The sequence below is a fragment of the Dryas octopetala genome, chromosome 8 (genome assembly GCF_963921425.1).
Source record: "Dryas octopetala chromosome 8, drDryOcto1.1, whole genome shotgun sequence".
In the NCBI taxonomy this organism is placed as follows: Eukaryota; Viridiplantae; Streptophyta; class Magnoliopsida; order Rosales; family Rosaceae; genus Dryas; species Dryas octopetala.
In genome coordinates this window covers 15,620,913-15,635,943 of record NC_141373.1, presented here as the reverse complement: position 1 = coordinate 15,635,943, position 15,031 = coordinate 15,620,913, and the positions used below count along the sequence as shown (strand labels likewise).

Sequence of the window (15,031 nt, the reverse complement as noted above, 5' to 3'; positions counted from 1 at the left end):
ATCTCACTGAAGATGTGTTCATGGCCCAACCCCGTGGCTTTGTTGACTCGACCCATCCTCACCATGTTTGCAAGCTCCGGAGATCTTTGTATGGTCTTAAGCAAGCCCCGCGGGCTTGGTTCACCTGTCTTTCTCAACATTTGGAACACCTAGGCTTCCAACCATCTACTGCCGATCACTCTCTCTTTGTTTATACTCATGGGTCTGTGATTATCTACTTATTAGTGTATGTGGATGATATTCTGTTGACAGGTAATGACTCCGCCCATATGCAAACACTCATTGCTGAGTTGGGCCGTGCTTTCTTGATCAAAGACCTTGGCTCACTTCACTTCTTTCTTGGCATTGAAGCTGTTCGCTCATCCTCTGGCCTTCATCTCTCCCAACCCAAGTATGTACTTGAGCTCCTCCGTCGCACCAATATGCTTGACGCCAAGCCGCTTCCCTCACCGGCCATTGCTGGTCGTCGGCTGAGTCTTCACGATGGTGATCCATTGGTTGATCCTACTACGTATCGTAGTGTGGTTGGGGCCCTTCAGTATCTTACTCTTACCAGGCCAGACATTGCTTTCTCGGTGAATCAAGTCTGTCAGTTCATGCACTCTCCCACTTCTGATCATTGGACTGCAGTTAAGAGGATTCTTCGCTATCTTAAAGGCACTTATGGTCATGGACTTTTCTACTCTCCCAGCTCTCTTCACTTAGTGGCATTTTCTGATGCTGATTATGCGGGTGACCCTGACGATCGGCGGTCCACTGGCGGGTATTGTGTCTATCTTGGTTCCAACTTGGTTTCATGGAGCTCCAAGAAACAATCTGGTGTTTCTCGCTCTAGCACAGAAGCCGAGTATCGTCAGCTCGCTGCTACTGCTGCTACTCTATCCTGGTTTCGTGCTCTCTTCCGTGACCTCCGGTTGCACCTCACATGTCCAAAGGTTTGGTGTGATAATATTTCGACTATTTCATTGGCCTCCAATCCTGTGTTCCACTCTAAAACCAGGCATATCGAAGTGGATTTCCACTATGTTCGTGAAAAAGTGGTTCGTCATGAGCTGTCAGTTGGTTTTGTTTCTACCCACGATCAGCGTGCTGATATTTTTACAAAGGGGCTGTCTTCTCCACCCTTCTCACTTCTGGTAAACAAGCTTCCAGTCCGACCACGGACTCTCAGCTTGCGGGGGTGTAATAGAGACCTGTCCTAACCCGTCTAAACCACCTGCGCCCAAGCCCATCCTCTTAGTCATATACTGCACATGGGATAAACTCTATCTCAGCTACACAACAACTCTATCCTATCTAAAGCACTCCCTGTTTTGTATTTTGAATATATAGAGTTTTACTTCTGCACATGTACTTGGCTTCTAATAAATACAAAGGATTAACCTCAGTTTAATTGAGGCTTTCAATCACACCTCTGTTCACTCTTATAGATAGTACGTTGCTTCATTTTGATCCCGGCCACATTCAACTGTTTGTTTTTTTTTTTTCTTGTCTTTGGCTGTTGTTGGTTCTTTACTCTTCTTGGGCTGCTGTTCTTTTATTATTTTTGCTTCAGGTGGCTATTTTATGTTGGATGATTGTTGGATCTCTGTTATGGCTTGGCAGTTTGAGCTCTTTGTTTTTTGGCTTATTTTGGTTGTATATGCTTCTCTTTTGTGCTTATGAGTCACTTCTCTGATTTTTTTTGCAACAAATAGAACCAATTAAGCTTGTAACAAATAATTATGTTGATAAAATTTGCTTGTTATTTATTTATTTTTTGTTCAATTCAGTTTAGTTATTATATGAGCAAAGACCTCAATTTTTAATCTTGCCTAGGGCCTCCTAAATCCACGGAGCAGCCATTGGTTTGGATTCCAGCCAAACAAACAGAGCCAAAGAGTTTATGTGAACTAGTTTAATTTTTGATTTTTTTTTTCTAGTTAAAAATAATCTATATCCATTGTTGGACTTTCTGGTTTCTTCTTCTTTCCTTTTTGCCTTTTTTTTTTTTTTCCTATCTAAATCAAATAGCTACACCCAACAACTCTTTGAACAAATTGCTCTCAGTTGGGAGAATATGGTTTGCAGCCGTATGTCTAAAGAAAGAGTTTAAATTCATTTGGAATATGTAACGCCAGTGATGAAGTACGTTGCAGATCCCACCCGTCCTGCCGTCCATTAGTGGAATACCTTCCAATGATTCTCTTGCCTCATAGTAACCACTTTTAAGTGTATAAATATTTAGGAATGAAAGTAAAAGTTCCCTTTTTAGTTTTTACCAAGGAAATGAGTGAAAATTCCCAAACTGCCTTCTGCATGCATGTGTGCACCAAACAAAAAAGGTCTATTATTTTTTTGGCTAAATGAAAAAGAAAAAATATTAGGGGAAAAAATCCATAAATATATCTAAATTTTCTTTACCTCAGTATCATGTCTATTTGAGTAATTAAATACAGTTATAGCACCTCTAACACTTATATATACCAAATACATACAAACTATTTTTCGTACTCATAACATTTTTAACATTACAGTTTACCAAACACTCAATTACTTTAATTTACAGCTGATTATTCTAACAACACATTTCAAATTGATTATTTTCACAGCACAACAATACCAAATTAGCTCTTAGAAAATCATATGCGATGTGTAAGAAGAATATATGTTACTAAATGATGGAAAAAATTAATATGAAAAAAGAAACATTTTTCATTAATATTGGTCCTACAACAATTATGTCAAAAGAAATCTTGATGTGCGTTCTTATTAAGATAGATTGAGTAGCACTAAAGTGCTATATTGGATCTAGAGGGGGAAAGGGAACATCATGGCCAGAAAGCTTTTTCAGCAAATCAAAGTTGATTTGTGATAACAAATCCAATGTTACTATATAACTTGACCAAATGGTTTCTGGAAGATATTTTAGGAATCTTAACCCTTTTAGAATTCAACACACTTTCACATTCATAGGCACCATCACTTGCAATTTTGATGTCATAGTTGGCCGTTATAGGATCCTCCTTTAGTTCTTGTAATGCGCTTTGGAATGAGATTACCACATAGTCGTATGAAGAAGCACATTGTTTAATAGGCTCGGTGCCTTTGCTCTTGAGCAAATTTTTAATGAAAGCTTGACTATCTTTTGCATTTTTTACCGCCAACTCAAGAGCAATTTGAGCAAGATCTTGGATTTTGGATGCTGATGCAGTTCGAGGATCAGAATCAAGAGCTTTCAGGCATTCAGAATTGCTTATGGTTTGTTTGCAAATGCTTTGAACAAATTGAGTTGATGCATTTGCTGGTGAAGGGGTAGAAAGAAATAAGAGCAAGGAAGTAACGAAGAATGTTAATACATTACCAAGTGAGGAGTCCATTGGATATGCAAGTAGTGAGTTACGTTAATGATGCGAATGTGTTATAAATAGTGGTGGGATAAAGTGTTATATTAGTAGATTTGGGCTAAATTGGAATGTGGTAGGTGAGGTTTGGATGTAGTCAAATTACAATTCACTGAATACTGAGAACCCAAAATGATGTACACAAATTTTGAGTACACAATCAATATATGGAGAAATTATACAGAGTAATTTTTCCAATGTATGAGTATTAAGTTGCTAAATATTTTAGGAGATTTAAGAGATTCATAATAAATTGGAAAGGTAATTAAGGGTGATATCTTAACATTATTGGGATGGATTACAATCCTCCATTGAACGAGCGGTTGGAGTGTTCAGAGGAGGCTTAGGTTTAGGGTTTCAATATTTTCTGATAAATTGAATAAGACCACTAAAAGTGGTTTATATACATGGGCCTATAACTAAAATACAGGAATTAATAAATCACCTAATTAATTCTAATAATTACACAATAATCACACGTGTTGACTCACACCAACACTCCCCCTCAAGTTGGTGCATATATATCGCACATGCCCAACTTGTCTAGTGAGTCCAAAAACACCCGATTTGCTACAGCCTTGGTCAACACATCTGCAAGCTGATCTTCGGACTTCACAAATGGAAAGTTAATAATCTTCGCTTCAAGTTTCTCTTTGATGAAGTGTCGATCAATCTCAATGTGTTTTGTTCTATCATGCTGAACAGGATTATGTGCTATATCAATAGCAGATTTGTTATCACAAAACAAGTCCATAGGTTTGGTAGGTAGACATCCTAAATCAGTCAATAAATGTCTCAACCACAAAAGTTCGACCACTCCAAGTGCCATACCTCTGTATTCAGCCTCTGCACTCGACCTAGATACAACTGATTGCTTCTTACTTCTCCAAGTCACCAAATTTCCTCCTACAAAGGTAAAATAGCCTGAGGTAGACCTTCTATCATCTGCTGAACCTCCCCAGTCTGCATCAGAAAAACCTTCAACATTTACATGACCATGATTAGCAAACAACAATCCTTTACCAGGTGCAGATTTTAGATACTGTAAAATTCGCTCCACAGCATCCATATGAGGTTTGCACGGGGCATGCATAAACTGGCTTACTACACTAACCGCATAAGCAATGTCAGGTCTAGTGTGAGACAAATATATCAATCTTCCAACAAGTCTCTGATATCGCCCCTTATCTGCAGGCAAAGCCCCCAAACACTCAAAAAGTCTATGATTTTTCTCCATAGGAGTGACAGCTGGCTTACACCCAAGCATACCAGTTTCAGACAACAAGTCTAAAACATATTTCCTTTGAGATAGGAATATGCCATGTTTAGACCGAGCCACTTCTATCCCAAGAAAGAACTTCAAGTCCCCCAGCTGTTTCATTTCAAACTCTTGAGACAAGTACCTCTGCAAATTAGAGATTTCCTCATAATCATCTCCAGTCAGAACCATATCATCAACGTAAATAATAAGAGCAGTAATCTTCTTCCTCCTTTTCTTTAGGAACAAAGTATGATCAAAATTACTCTGCCGATAACCATAGTTCTTCATCGCACGGGTGAATCTCCCAAACCAGGCTCTCGGAGATTGTTTAAGACCATATAAAGACTTTTTCAGTCTATACACCAATCTTGTATTATCAAACTCTGGTATACCTGGAGGAGGATCCATGTATACTTCTTCAGTCAAATCACCATGGAGAAAAGCATTCTTTACATCAAACTGAAGAAGTGGTCAATCTTTGTTAGCAGCCAAAGACAACAGAACCCGTACTGTGTTTAACTTGGCCACTGGAGCAAACGTCTCCAAGTAGTCTATGCCATAGGACTGTGTATACCCCTTTGCTACCAACCTTGCCTTATACCTTTCAACTGATCCATCAGCTTTGTGTTTGACTGCAAACACCCATCTGCATCCAATTGTCTTCTTCCCCTTAGGTAGAGAAACCAACTCCCAGGTTGAATTCTTCTGTAATGCCGCCATTTCTTCAGCCATAGCTTTGGTCCATCTAAAATCTGCAAGAGCATCCTGCAATCTACTAGGAATAGAAACAGAAGATAATTGCAGAACATACGATTCATATGACTTTGACAGCCTAACAGATGACACATGATTATTAATTGAGTACCTAACTTTGGCATTTGGATCTGGCTCATATTTAGCTGGTGGTTGTCCTCGGTTAGACCGAGGAGGGAGTGTAAATTTAGAAGCATTAGAAACAAGATCTGAACCAGAATGTGAATCAAGAGTATTGTTTGTTACCTCAATGGATGAAGAAGATTGATTCAATGGAGTAGGAGAGATGGCGGTACTATCATGGAGTGGTGACTCCTCAGGCTCATAATTTGTAGGTTCTTGTCCTACCATATCCTCAGTATCATCTTCAGTAATTTCTGCATCCTCAGTATCATCCGCAGTAATTTCCGCATTCTCAGTATCATCCTCAGACACTGGGTGATCAGCAGTCTGTTCTGACTCTTCCTCACTACTACTCCCATAACCAAACTTATCAAAAAACAACACATCATCTCGATTCTGCGCTTCACTAGAAACCTCCCCCTAAAGGGTAGAATCCAGTGGACGTGGAGAATAAAAAGGTTGATATTCATGAAAAGTGACATCCATAGAGACATAGAAGCGCTGAGTAGAGGGATGATAGCACCGATACCCCTTCTGGGATGGACCATAACCAACAAATACACACTCCAAGGCCCGAGATGCGAGCTTAGATCGCTGATGAGAATGTAAATGGACAAAAGCAACACACCCAAAAACCCTGGGTTCCAAATGAAGGATACCTGGTAAAGAGACAAAATCCGAGAGAACATCCAACGGTCGCCGAAAGTCAAGAACACTAGACGGGGTCCGATTAATCAGATAGACAGCCGAACTCAAAGCATCACCCCAGAGTAAAGATGGCACGTGACCACCCAGAAGAAGGGACCGAGTGACTTCCAATAAATGCCGATTTTTGCGTTCAGCAACCCCATTCTGTTGTGGAGAATGAGCACAATAAGTCTGATGAAGAATCCCCGTAGAAGCAAAATACTGAGTCAACTCAGTATTAACGAACTCACCGCCATTATCAGAGCGCAAAACTTTAATAGGACAGGCAAACTGGGTGAGAACCATTTTATGGAAAAGGCGAAAAACAGCACACACATCACTTTTATGTTTCAGAAGATAAACCCAAGTCATTCGAGTACAATCATCAATAAAAGTCACAAACCATTTCATTCCTTTATGTGTAACACATGGGGCAGGACCCCAAACATCCGAGTGTACCAAATCAAAAGGAACATCCATACGTTTATCACAAGAAGGAAACACGGAACGATGGCTTTTGGCCAACACACAAACTTCACAATTAAAATCGGAAATGTTTAAACCAAGAAATAACAAGGGAAATAAACGTCGAAGATAACTAAAGGAAGGATGACCAAGTCGGCGATGCCACAACCAAATCTTCTTCTTATTTTCTAAGGAACCATCACGAACTAAACGCACAATGCCACTACTGTCTGAAGCGGAAACCCCACTATCCAGATAGTACAAACCACCACTCTTTCTACCACTGCCAATCTTCTCCTTGGTATGAATGTCCTGGAAAACACAATGAGTAGGAAAGAAGGTGGCCACACAATTATGAGTTTTGGTTAGTTGACTAACAGAAATAAGGTTACAATTTAGGGAAGGAACAAACAGCACATTATGCAAAGATAAAACAGAGGAGAAGGAGACCGTGCCGCCCCCTAGAACAGGAGATGACACACCATTAGCATTAACAATAACTGGTTTAGGACAGAAAGATGAAAAATGACTAAAAACATAACGATCATAAGTCATATGATCCGTAGCACCTGTATCAATTATCCATGCACCATTACTAGTACAAGCAGAAGTACTCAAAACAGAGTTAGAGATACCTGACTTGGCAACAAAGCTGGAGGAACTAACAGAGTTCACCCTGGAGCTTGAGTTATCAACCTTCGGATTAGAAGAAGAAGAAGCTTTCATTCCCTTCGGATGCCACTCTGGATAGCCATGAAGCTTAAAGCATTTTTCGACCATATGAGTTGTACCCCCACAGTGAGTACACTTCCGGTCAGGTTTCTTAGCATCTTTATTGGAGAATTTTCGGGCCGCCATAGCGACCGCTCCATCAGTACCCCCCATCATAGCTTCTTGCCGATTAGCCTCGAAGCACACAATCGCATAGGCCGCCTGTAATTTAGGCAGAGGAGACATGGCAAGAATACGACCCCGAACTCCATCTAGATGAGAATCCAAACCAGCTAGAAACATGTATAATCTCTGAGAGTTAATCATAGTGGTATATTTTTCAACATCACTCGCATAATCCATAATGCAAGGTTCAATTGCATCAATATCCTGCCAAAGTTTTTGTAGCTTGCCAAAATAGGAAATAATAGATCCACCATTTTGACGTACAGAGATTACCTCACAATGGAGTTGATAGGCTTTGGAAGCATCTTGGCTCACTGTATAAGTCTGTTTGGCCGCGTCCCAAATATCCTTCGCCGTCGGTAATCGAATAAAGAGAGAACGGACTTCTTTGGTCATAGCATCAAGAAGCCAAGACTTGACCATGCAATTCTCATCCTCCCATGTTTCAAACTCATCCGAATTCACATCTTCTGGAGCTGCTCGTGTTCCTGTGATAAAACCCCACCGTTTTCGACCTCTAATTTTATTTTGCACAATGAGAGCCCAATCAATATAATTCGAGCCATCAAGTTTCTCGGGTGAGACAAGTGATGACACATCCTGGGAGCTTAACGGAGGAAGAGCAGGCAACGGAAGTTTGGAGTTAACCACATCTTTGTTCTTATTTCCGTTCGAGCCTCCAGGACTAGAGGGAGGTGTTTGAGACATGATGGCACGTGGAGCAAACAGCCAAAAAATCACAAAGAGGAACAGTCCACTGCACTGCTACAGTACAAAGCAACACAGAAAATCAACAAAAAAACAAAAAAACAAAACAGCGCCCCTACAAGCGACAGGCCAGGTCGGCGTCGCATAGGCTGGTCGACGGCACGCAGGCAGAGGCGGAGCGACTCGCTGGTGTTTGACGCGAGCGACGGAGCAGGCGGACAGACGACGGCTGCTGATGTGTGGCGGAGGCGCACAGGCTGACGTCGCTGTTGATCGGCGTGTGACAGGGGCGCGCAGGTAGACGTCACTGCTGGTCCGCGTGTGACAGAGGCACGCAGGCAAGGGCGGAGGTGCGCAGGCAGAGGAACAAAGATGGTGTCGGCGTCGCTAATGGTGGACGCGAGCACTAGGACCGACGTGGAGCAGCAGCAGAGAGCACGCGACGGTGGCAGGGGTCCGGCCCGCGAGCAACGGTGGCAGGCGTCCGGCGGCGTCGCTGCTGAAGTCAGATAGCAGAGGACATACCAGCCTTCGAAGTCAGGGTCTGAAGGCTTTGGTGCATGCACTTAACCACAAAGCTGAAAGAAGGCCCGTGAACAGTAGAATTTTTCTGGAAAAACTCTTCAAAAAAACCAGTAGGATAGAGAACCATGCTCTGATACCATGTTCAGAGGAGGCTTAGGTTTAGGGTTTCAATATTTTCTGATAAATTGAATAAGACCACTAAAAGTGGTTTATATACATGGGCCTATAACTAAAATACAGGAATTAATAAATCACCTAATTAATTCTAATAATTACACAATAATCACACGTGTTGACTCACACCAACATGGAGTGATTCGAATTTGGATCTTAATTATTTGGATTATATTATGCAAATTTTGAAAAAAGTTATATTTATTGGGCTCTTTGAACTCGAAATGCCTCATAAATTCTTGAAAATATGTAGAAATTCTAAAAAATTCTATGCAGTTTTTCTAAAACATTAAAGATAAAATTACAATATTTTGAAATTGTTTTTTTTTTTTGTGTCACTTTAATACAGTTGCTGATGTAGCGACCTAAAATGTATAGTTACTTGAATTATATATTATGGATTATTTGGGTGTGCAAGGGCATGTTTTGGCAAGATATAGGAAATTTATGGTTTTTAGGGACTAATTACAACTTGCACAACTTGCACCCTATCATTTTTGTTTTTCTAATTTATTACCTAAGGTTTTATTAATGATATTGTAATAACCCAAAAATTCTAATTTAACGTACTATAAAGTACTTTAAATTACCACACGTTTGATAATTGCCAAATTTATCCTAAATCATTTAGAAGACTATGACAAGTCTAGATTCATTTGTATGCATTTTTCTAATGCAGAGAATTAAATGTTTGGTAAATTACCAAAATACCTTTACTTAAATTTATTTATTATCCCTACATCCATAACTTGTGTTTGAAACTATGAATATGAATTATAGGTTATGTATTCCATTTAGCTGTAATGTTCATTTTATTAATTCATTTTTTATTATTTAAATTGCTACAAGTGAAAATTACCGAACTACTATTGTTTGTATATTTATTATTTTTAATTTATTTTTATCTACAGTCATAATTGTTGTTTGAGCCTATAGATATTATTTTTAAGACTAAGTATGTGATTTGTGAACTAATTTTCATTTATATACATTTTATTACAAAATCAAATATTTATTTGTGAAATTACCATTTTATTCTTGATAACAAAATATAAAGAGGGCTGCTATTTGGACATCGTTTTTTTTTTCTTTTAGCACACCCTTCTTAAAAAAAAAAAACAAAAAAAAACTCATGTGAAAAGTCTACTCAGCCCTTCCCCTCTTTGTCCCTGTTTCTCCTTCCCTCACCCAACACACCTCATCCATGTACATACCCCCCCTCATCTCTTCTTTTTCTTCTTCTTCTTCCCCCTACCCCTACCCCCACCCCCACCCTTTCTCTTCTGTTTCGTTTTCTTCTTCTTCCCCCTGCACCGAGCCCCTCTCTCTCTTTCCTTCTCTCTCTTTCCTTCTCTCCTCCCTCCCTTTCTTTCTCTGGCTTTTCAACCCAGCCACCACATTCTCTCTCTCTCTCTCTCTCTCTCTCTCTCTCTCTCTCTCTCTCTCTCTCTCTCTCTCTCTCGCTCTTTCCCCCCTGGCCAGCAACAGGAACCCAACCACCCCGAACATCAAAAATATATATATATGCAGGTGGTTCGGCGAACCAGCGTCGAAACTGGTGGTTTCGTTCGGCAGGTAACTGCCGAATAGAATAGGATTGTTCGGCAGGTACATGCCGAACGACACTGGTCCGCCAAACCACTTGCATATTTTTTTTTGTCTTCTTCTCCGGCGAGCTGGGTAGGTTGGGTGGTCAGCGTGGTCTTGGCGGCTTTGCATGCATGTGCGCAGGTTGGGTGGGGGGAGGAGCAAGGAAGGAGGTGGGCTATGTATGGAGAGAGAGAGAGAGAGAGCCGCCGGCGACCTTACCGGCGGTGGGGGTGGCTGAGGGAGGTGTCGAAGATGGGGGTGTGTGTTGGTGGTTTTAAATGCAAAGTGTGTTGCAGGCGGTGGGGGTGGGGTGTGTGTTGTCTGAATGGGTTGGGTGGGGGTGTGTATTGTTTGAATAAATTGGGTGGGGTGTGTAAAGAAATTTGATAAGATTAATTAAGTTGGGGTATTTTAGTAAATGGGAGGGGTGTGTATATGAGAAATTTTAATTGTGAGAGGATTATAGGGGTATGAAGTGAGAAAATAGTGTGCAAAAAAAAAAAAAAGTGCAAATAGCAGCCCTCAATATAAAACCAGAACACAAGATATTCTACGTACGTAGAATGCAACATGAGAAGATAAATATCTCATCCCATTAAATTCTTTAAGTTTTAAAGAATTGAATTTTTAATTGTTTGAATTTAAGAGAATTGATTTTAATTGTTACGTTTTTGTCATTTATAAATTTTGTCATATTGCAAAAGGTGGAATTGCTATAAAATAGATTTTCCAACCGTGGCTGGATTGTTCAATTCTATGGGCACATATAGATGCCTAAATTAATAAATCATAAATGTTTGAAAAAGGCTCGAAATAAGGCCTAATGGAGTCCATCTAATGGTCTGTCTGACTAGCCCATTAGCCTTGGACTATTTGGGTGTGTATGGCTCTCTTCTCTAATAATTAAGAGAAAGTGGAGGCCTTGCTTGTTTAACTGAAATAGTAAAAAATGAATTGGGATTATATTCACTTTTTTTATTTTCTTTGAATGGAATGGTCTTGACATTTCCATTATAATGTTTGGATCGAACTACTCAAGAAAAGAGTGAAAATGTGGAGTGTGTTATCCCATATTGAAAAATTAAATCCTTGTGTAAGTAAGGGTACTGGGCGATCTCCATTCATTGCTAATTGATTTTGGATTGGATACTCCAATTTTTTTAATGATATTAGAGTATAGAGCTAAATGATTTTGAACTGGATGCTCAAATTTCCTTTGGAGAATAAAAAAGAATAAGATTTTTTTTTTTTTTTTCCAGAAATACACTTTTCTTCTTCATCTTGTCCTCTTCAATTTCTAAACTTGGAAATTTCTAAAATATTTGTGCAATATGTGTAAGTATGCAACTGGTTTTCAACACTAATTATCTGGTTTGTGTTTGTGCATATTGTTTATGTTTTTCACTAGTTATATATGCAATAGATTTTTGTGCTACTACTTTCAAACCTAGTCAGGTTCTAATGAGAGGAAGCAATGAACGTATATAATGCTTACTCTTTATTGTATTTTTGAGTTCAGATAAGGTACTGGTTGACGATTTGGACTAAGGGCGTGACCTTGCTTCAATGGATTAAGTGCTAAGTGCAAAAAGTGTCAAGTGTAACTGCAGTCAATACCGACTGTTTGACGTAGGCTCCAATGGATTTGCCCATTGTGTATGATAGGTTATTAATTAGTAGGTTAAATGTGTATTATGCCCTTACTAGTCGAAAACCCAAAAATAAACTGGTTCTATTAAGGTTGGGCCCAACAATATATATAATTTTCACTTTTTTTTTCATAAATCAGGACATCATAAGATGACTATATGATGCACATATGTATATCATTCTCCACAGAAAATCATATGCAATGTGTAAGGAGAATGTTACTGATGATGGAAAAAATTAATATGAAAAAAGAAATCTCGATGTTCTTATTAGGATAGATCGAGTAGCACTAAAGTGCTATCTTGGATCTAGAGGGGGAAAAGGAACATCATGGTGAAAGATTTCTCAGGAAATCAAAGCTGATTTGTGATAACAAATACAATGTTACTATATAACTGGACAAAATAGTTTTTGGAAGATATTTCAGGAAACTTAACCCTTTTAGAACTCAACGCATTTTCACAGTCATTGGCACCGTCACCTGCAACTTTGGCGTCATAGTTTGCCGTCAAAGGATCCTCCTTTAGTTCTTGTAATGCACTTTGGAATGACATTACCACATAGTCGTATGAAGAAGCACACTGTTTAATAGGCTCGGTGGCTTTGCTCTTGAGCAAATTTTTAATGAAAGCTTGACTATCTTTTGCATTTTTTATCGCCAACTCAAGAGAAATTTGAGCAAGATCTTGGATTTTGGATGCTGATGCAGTTCGAGGATCGGAGTCAAGAGCTTTCAAGCATTCAGAATTACTTATGGTTTGTTTGCAAATACTTTGAACTAATTGAGTTGATGCATTTGCTGGTGAAGGGGTAGAAAGAAATAAGAGCAAGGAAGCAAGGAAGAATGTTAACACATATTCAAGTGAGGAGTCCATCGGATATGCAAGTAGTGAGTTTCGCTATTGATGTGATTGCATTAATAGTGGTGGTATAAAGTGGTATATATATGGGACATATTAGGAGATTTGGGCTAACTTGGAATGTGGTAGGTGAGGTTTGGATGTAGTCAAATTACGATTCACTGAATATTGAGGACCCAAAATGATCTACACAATTTATGAGTACACAATCAATGGAGAAATTATAAAGAGTAAGTTGCTAAATTATAAAGAATAATGTTTCCTATATATGAGTCTAAATTAAGTTGCTAAATGTTAGGAGATTTAAGAGATTCGTAATAAATTGGAAAGGTAATTAAAGGTGATATCTTACCATTATTAGGATGGGTTACAATACTCCATTGAACGTGTTGTTGGAGTGACACGAATTTGGATCTTGTTTTAATTCTATTATTCAAATTTTGAAAAAAGTTATATTTATTAGGCTCTTTCAACTCGAAATGCCTTATAAATTCCTGACAATATGTTGAAATACTCAAAACTTTCTAGGGAAACCTAGGCTTAGGTCTCTCATAAGAACAATTTTTAGAAGAAATCCCGCGGTGTTTTAAATTAGTAGTCAAGTCCTTTGTATTCGTAATCAACTCCTTTTCTGCCACGTAGGAATTTTTATTCCAAAATTGTATGCATTAGTACTTAAAATATTTTAAAATCTCATGGGATATTTAAATCCCATAATTTTTGAGATTAAAATCCCACAATTTAAGTAATTTAAATTCCAAAATTTATGAGATTTGAAGTTTAGAATTCTCACACATTATGAGATTTAAACCTTAAATTTGAAAGCTTAAATATATACTTGGTTTATCGTTTAAAATTACACCATAATCCCCAAATTCGAACCCTATATACCTTTACAAAGTTTAGGGTACCTTTCTTTTGTATTTTTTAAATACATGAGTTGGTACATTTTAAATGTGTCATTGAGTGTGTTGGTACATAACAGTTGTACCGATACGTAGGTTGGTACATTTCAATTGTACCAATACGCGGTGGTACATTTCAGTTGTACCAATACACGAGTTGGTACATTTTAATTGTACCAAAAACACCGCACCACCGCCATTATACCAAAACTCAATCATGGAAGACAAACCCCAACAACACCACAATCAAGAGCCAAAAATTATAAGCCATCCGTGAAGCCGCTACAATAAGAATTTAATTAGAATATGAAAAGGTATACTTTTCAATAGCAACTGAAGGAAATTTTTTATAATCTAATATATTGATTAAACTGGAATCCATACCGTAAATTGAGAACATACCCAATTGAGCAGATACTGGGAAACTTGGAGCTATATTCTTAATTGAAAGAAGGGAATAAATCCCCATCATAATTGGATGATTGGCTTGACATTGTTAATGGTGTCCTAGAGAGAGAGAGAGAGAGAGAGAGAGAGAGAGAGAGAGAGAGTAGGTTAAACCAAGACTTCATGTGCGGAAGAAACAAGCTTTTGTATAAACCTGTATATAGATAATAACATAGAAGAAACAATATATAAACATTAAAAATTAATTGTATAATTATACCAATACATACCAATTAATATACTGATATAATTGAAACGTACCAATCTACATATTGATACAATTGAAACGTACCAACCCATACTTTTTTTTCCTAGTCATTTGGTGATTGTTTTCATTTTGTAGACTAATGCATATTTATTTGAATAATTAAGGTGAACATTTTGTGAAATTTCTACAATTTAAATCCTATAACTTGTGTGATTTAAATCCATTAAATCCCTAATATAGTGGGATTTAAAACTAACAATTTATGAGATTTAAATCTCATTAATTTTAGGATAACATTAAGGGTAATTTAGGAACATAAAATGCTAACAAGGCTGATCGAACAATATTTTTGGACCTCAATTAATTCTTACAAACAACTATAATATTAATCTAAT

At 38.3% G+C, this 15,031-nt stretch overlaps 2 protein-coding genes across 2 annotated transcripts; both read right to left on the bottom strand.

Moving 5' to 3' along the window:
• Window positions 1–2,837: 2,837 nt before the first annotated feature.
• Window positions 2,838–3,359, bottom strand: LOC147277586 (pectinesterase inhibitor-like). The gene has a single exon (XM_086255315.1). It carries the CDS (start codon window positions 3,357–3,359, stop codon window positions 2,838–2,840), a length of 522 nt encoding a protein of 173 aa, XP_086111441.1.
• A 9,210-nt stretch (window positions 3,360–12,569) lies between these two features.
• Window positions 12,570–13,091, bottom strand: LOC147277585 (pectinesterase inhibitor-like). The gene has a single exon (XM_086254857.1). The coding sequence runs from the start codon at window positions 13,089–13,091 to the stop codon at window positions 12,570–12,572; it is 522 nt and encodes a 173-aa protein (XP_086110983.1).
• Between the last annotated feature and the right edge of the window lie 1,940 nt (window positions 13,092–15,031).

Bases quoted from the DNA above. Each gene is read 5' to 3' on its own strand.
- LOC147277585 (XM_086254857.1), bottom strand. From the start codon at position 13,091: ATGGACTCCTCACTTGAATATGTGTTAACATTCTTCCTTGCTTCCTTG.
- LOC147277586 (XM_086255315.1), bottom strand. From the start codon at position 3,359: ATGGACTCCTCACTTGGTAATGTATTAACATTCTTCGTTACTTCCTTG.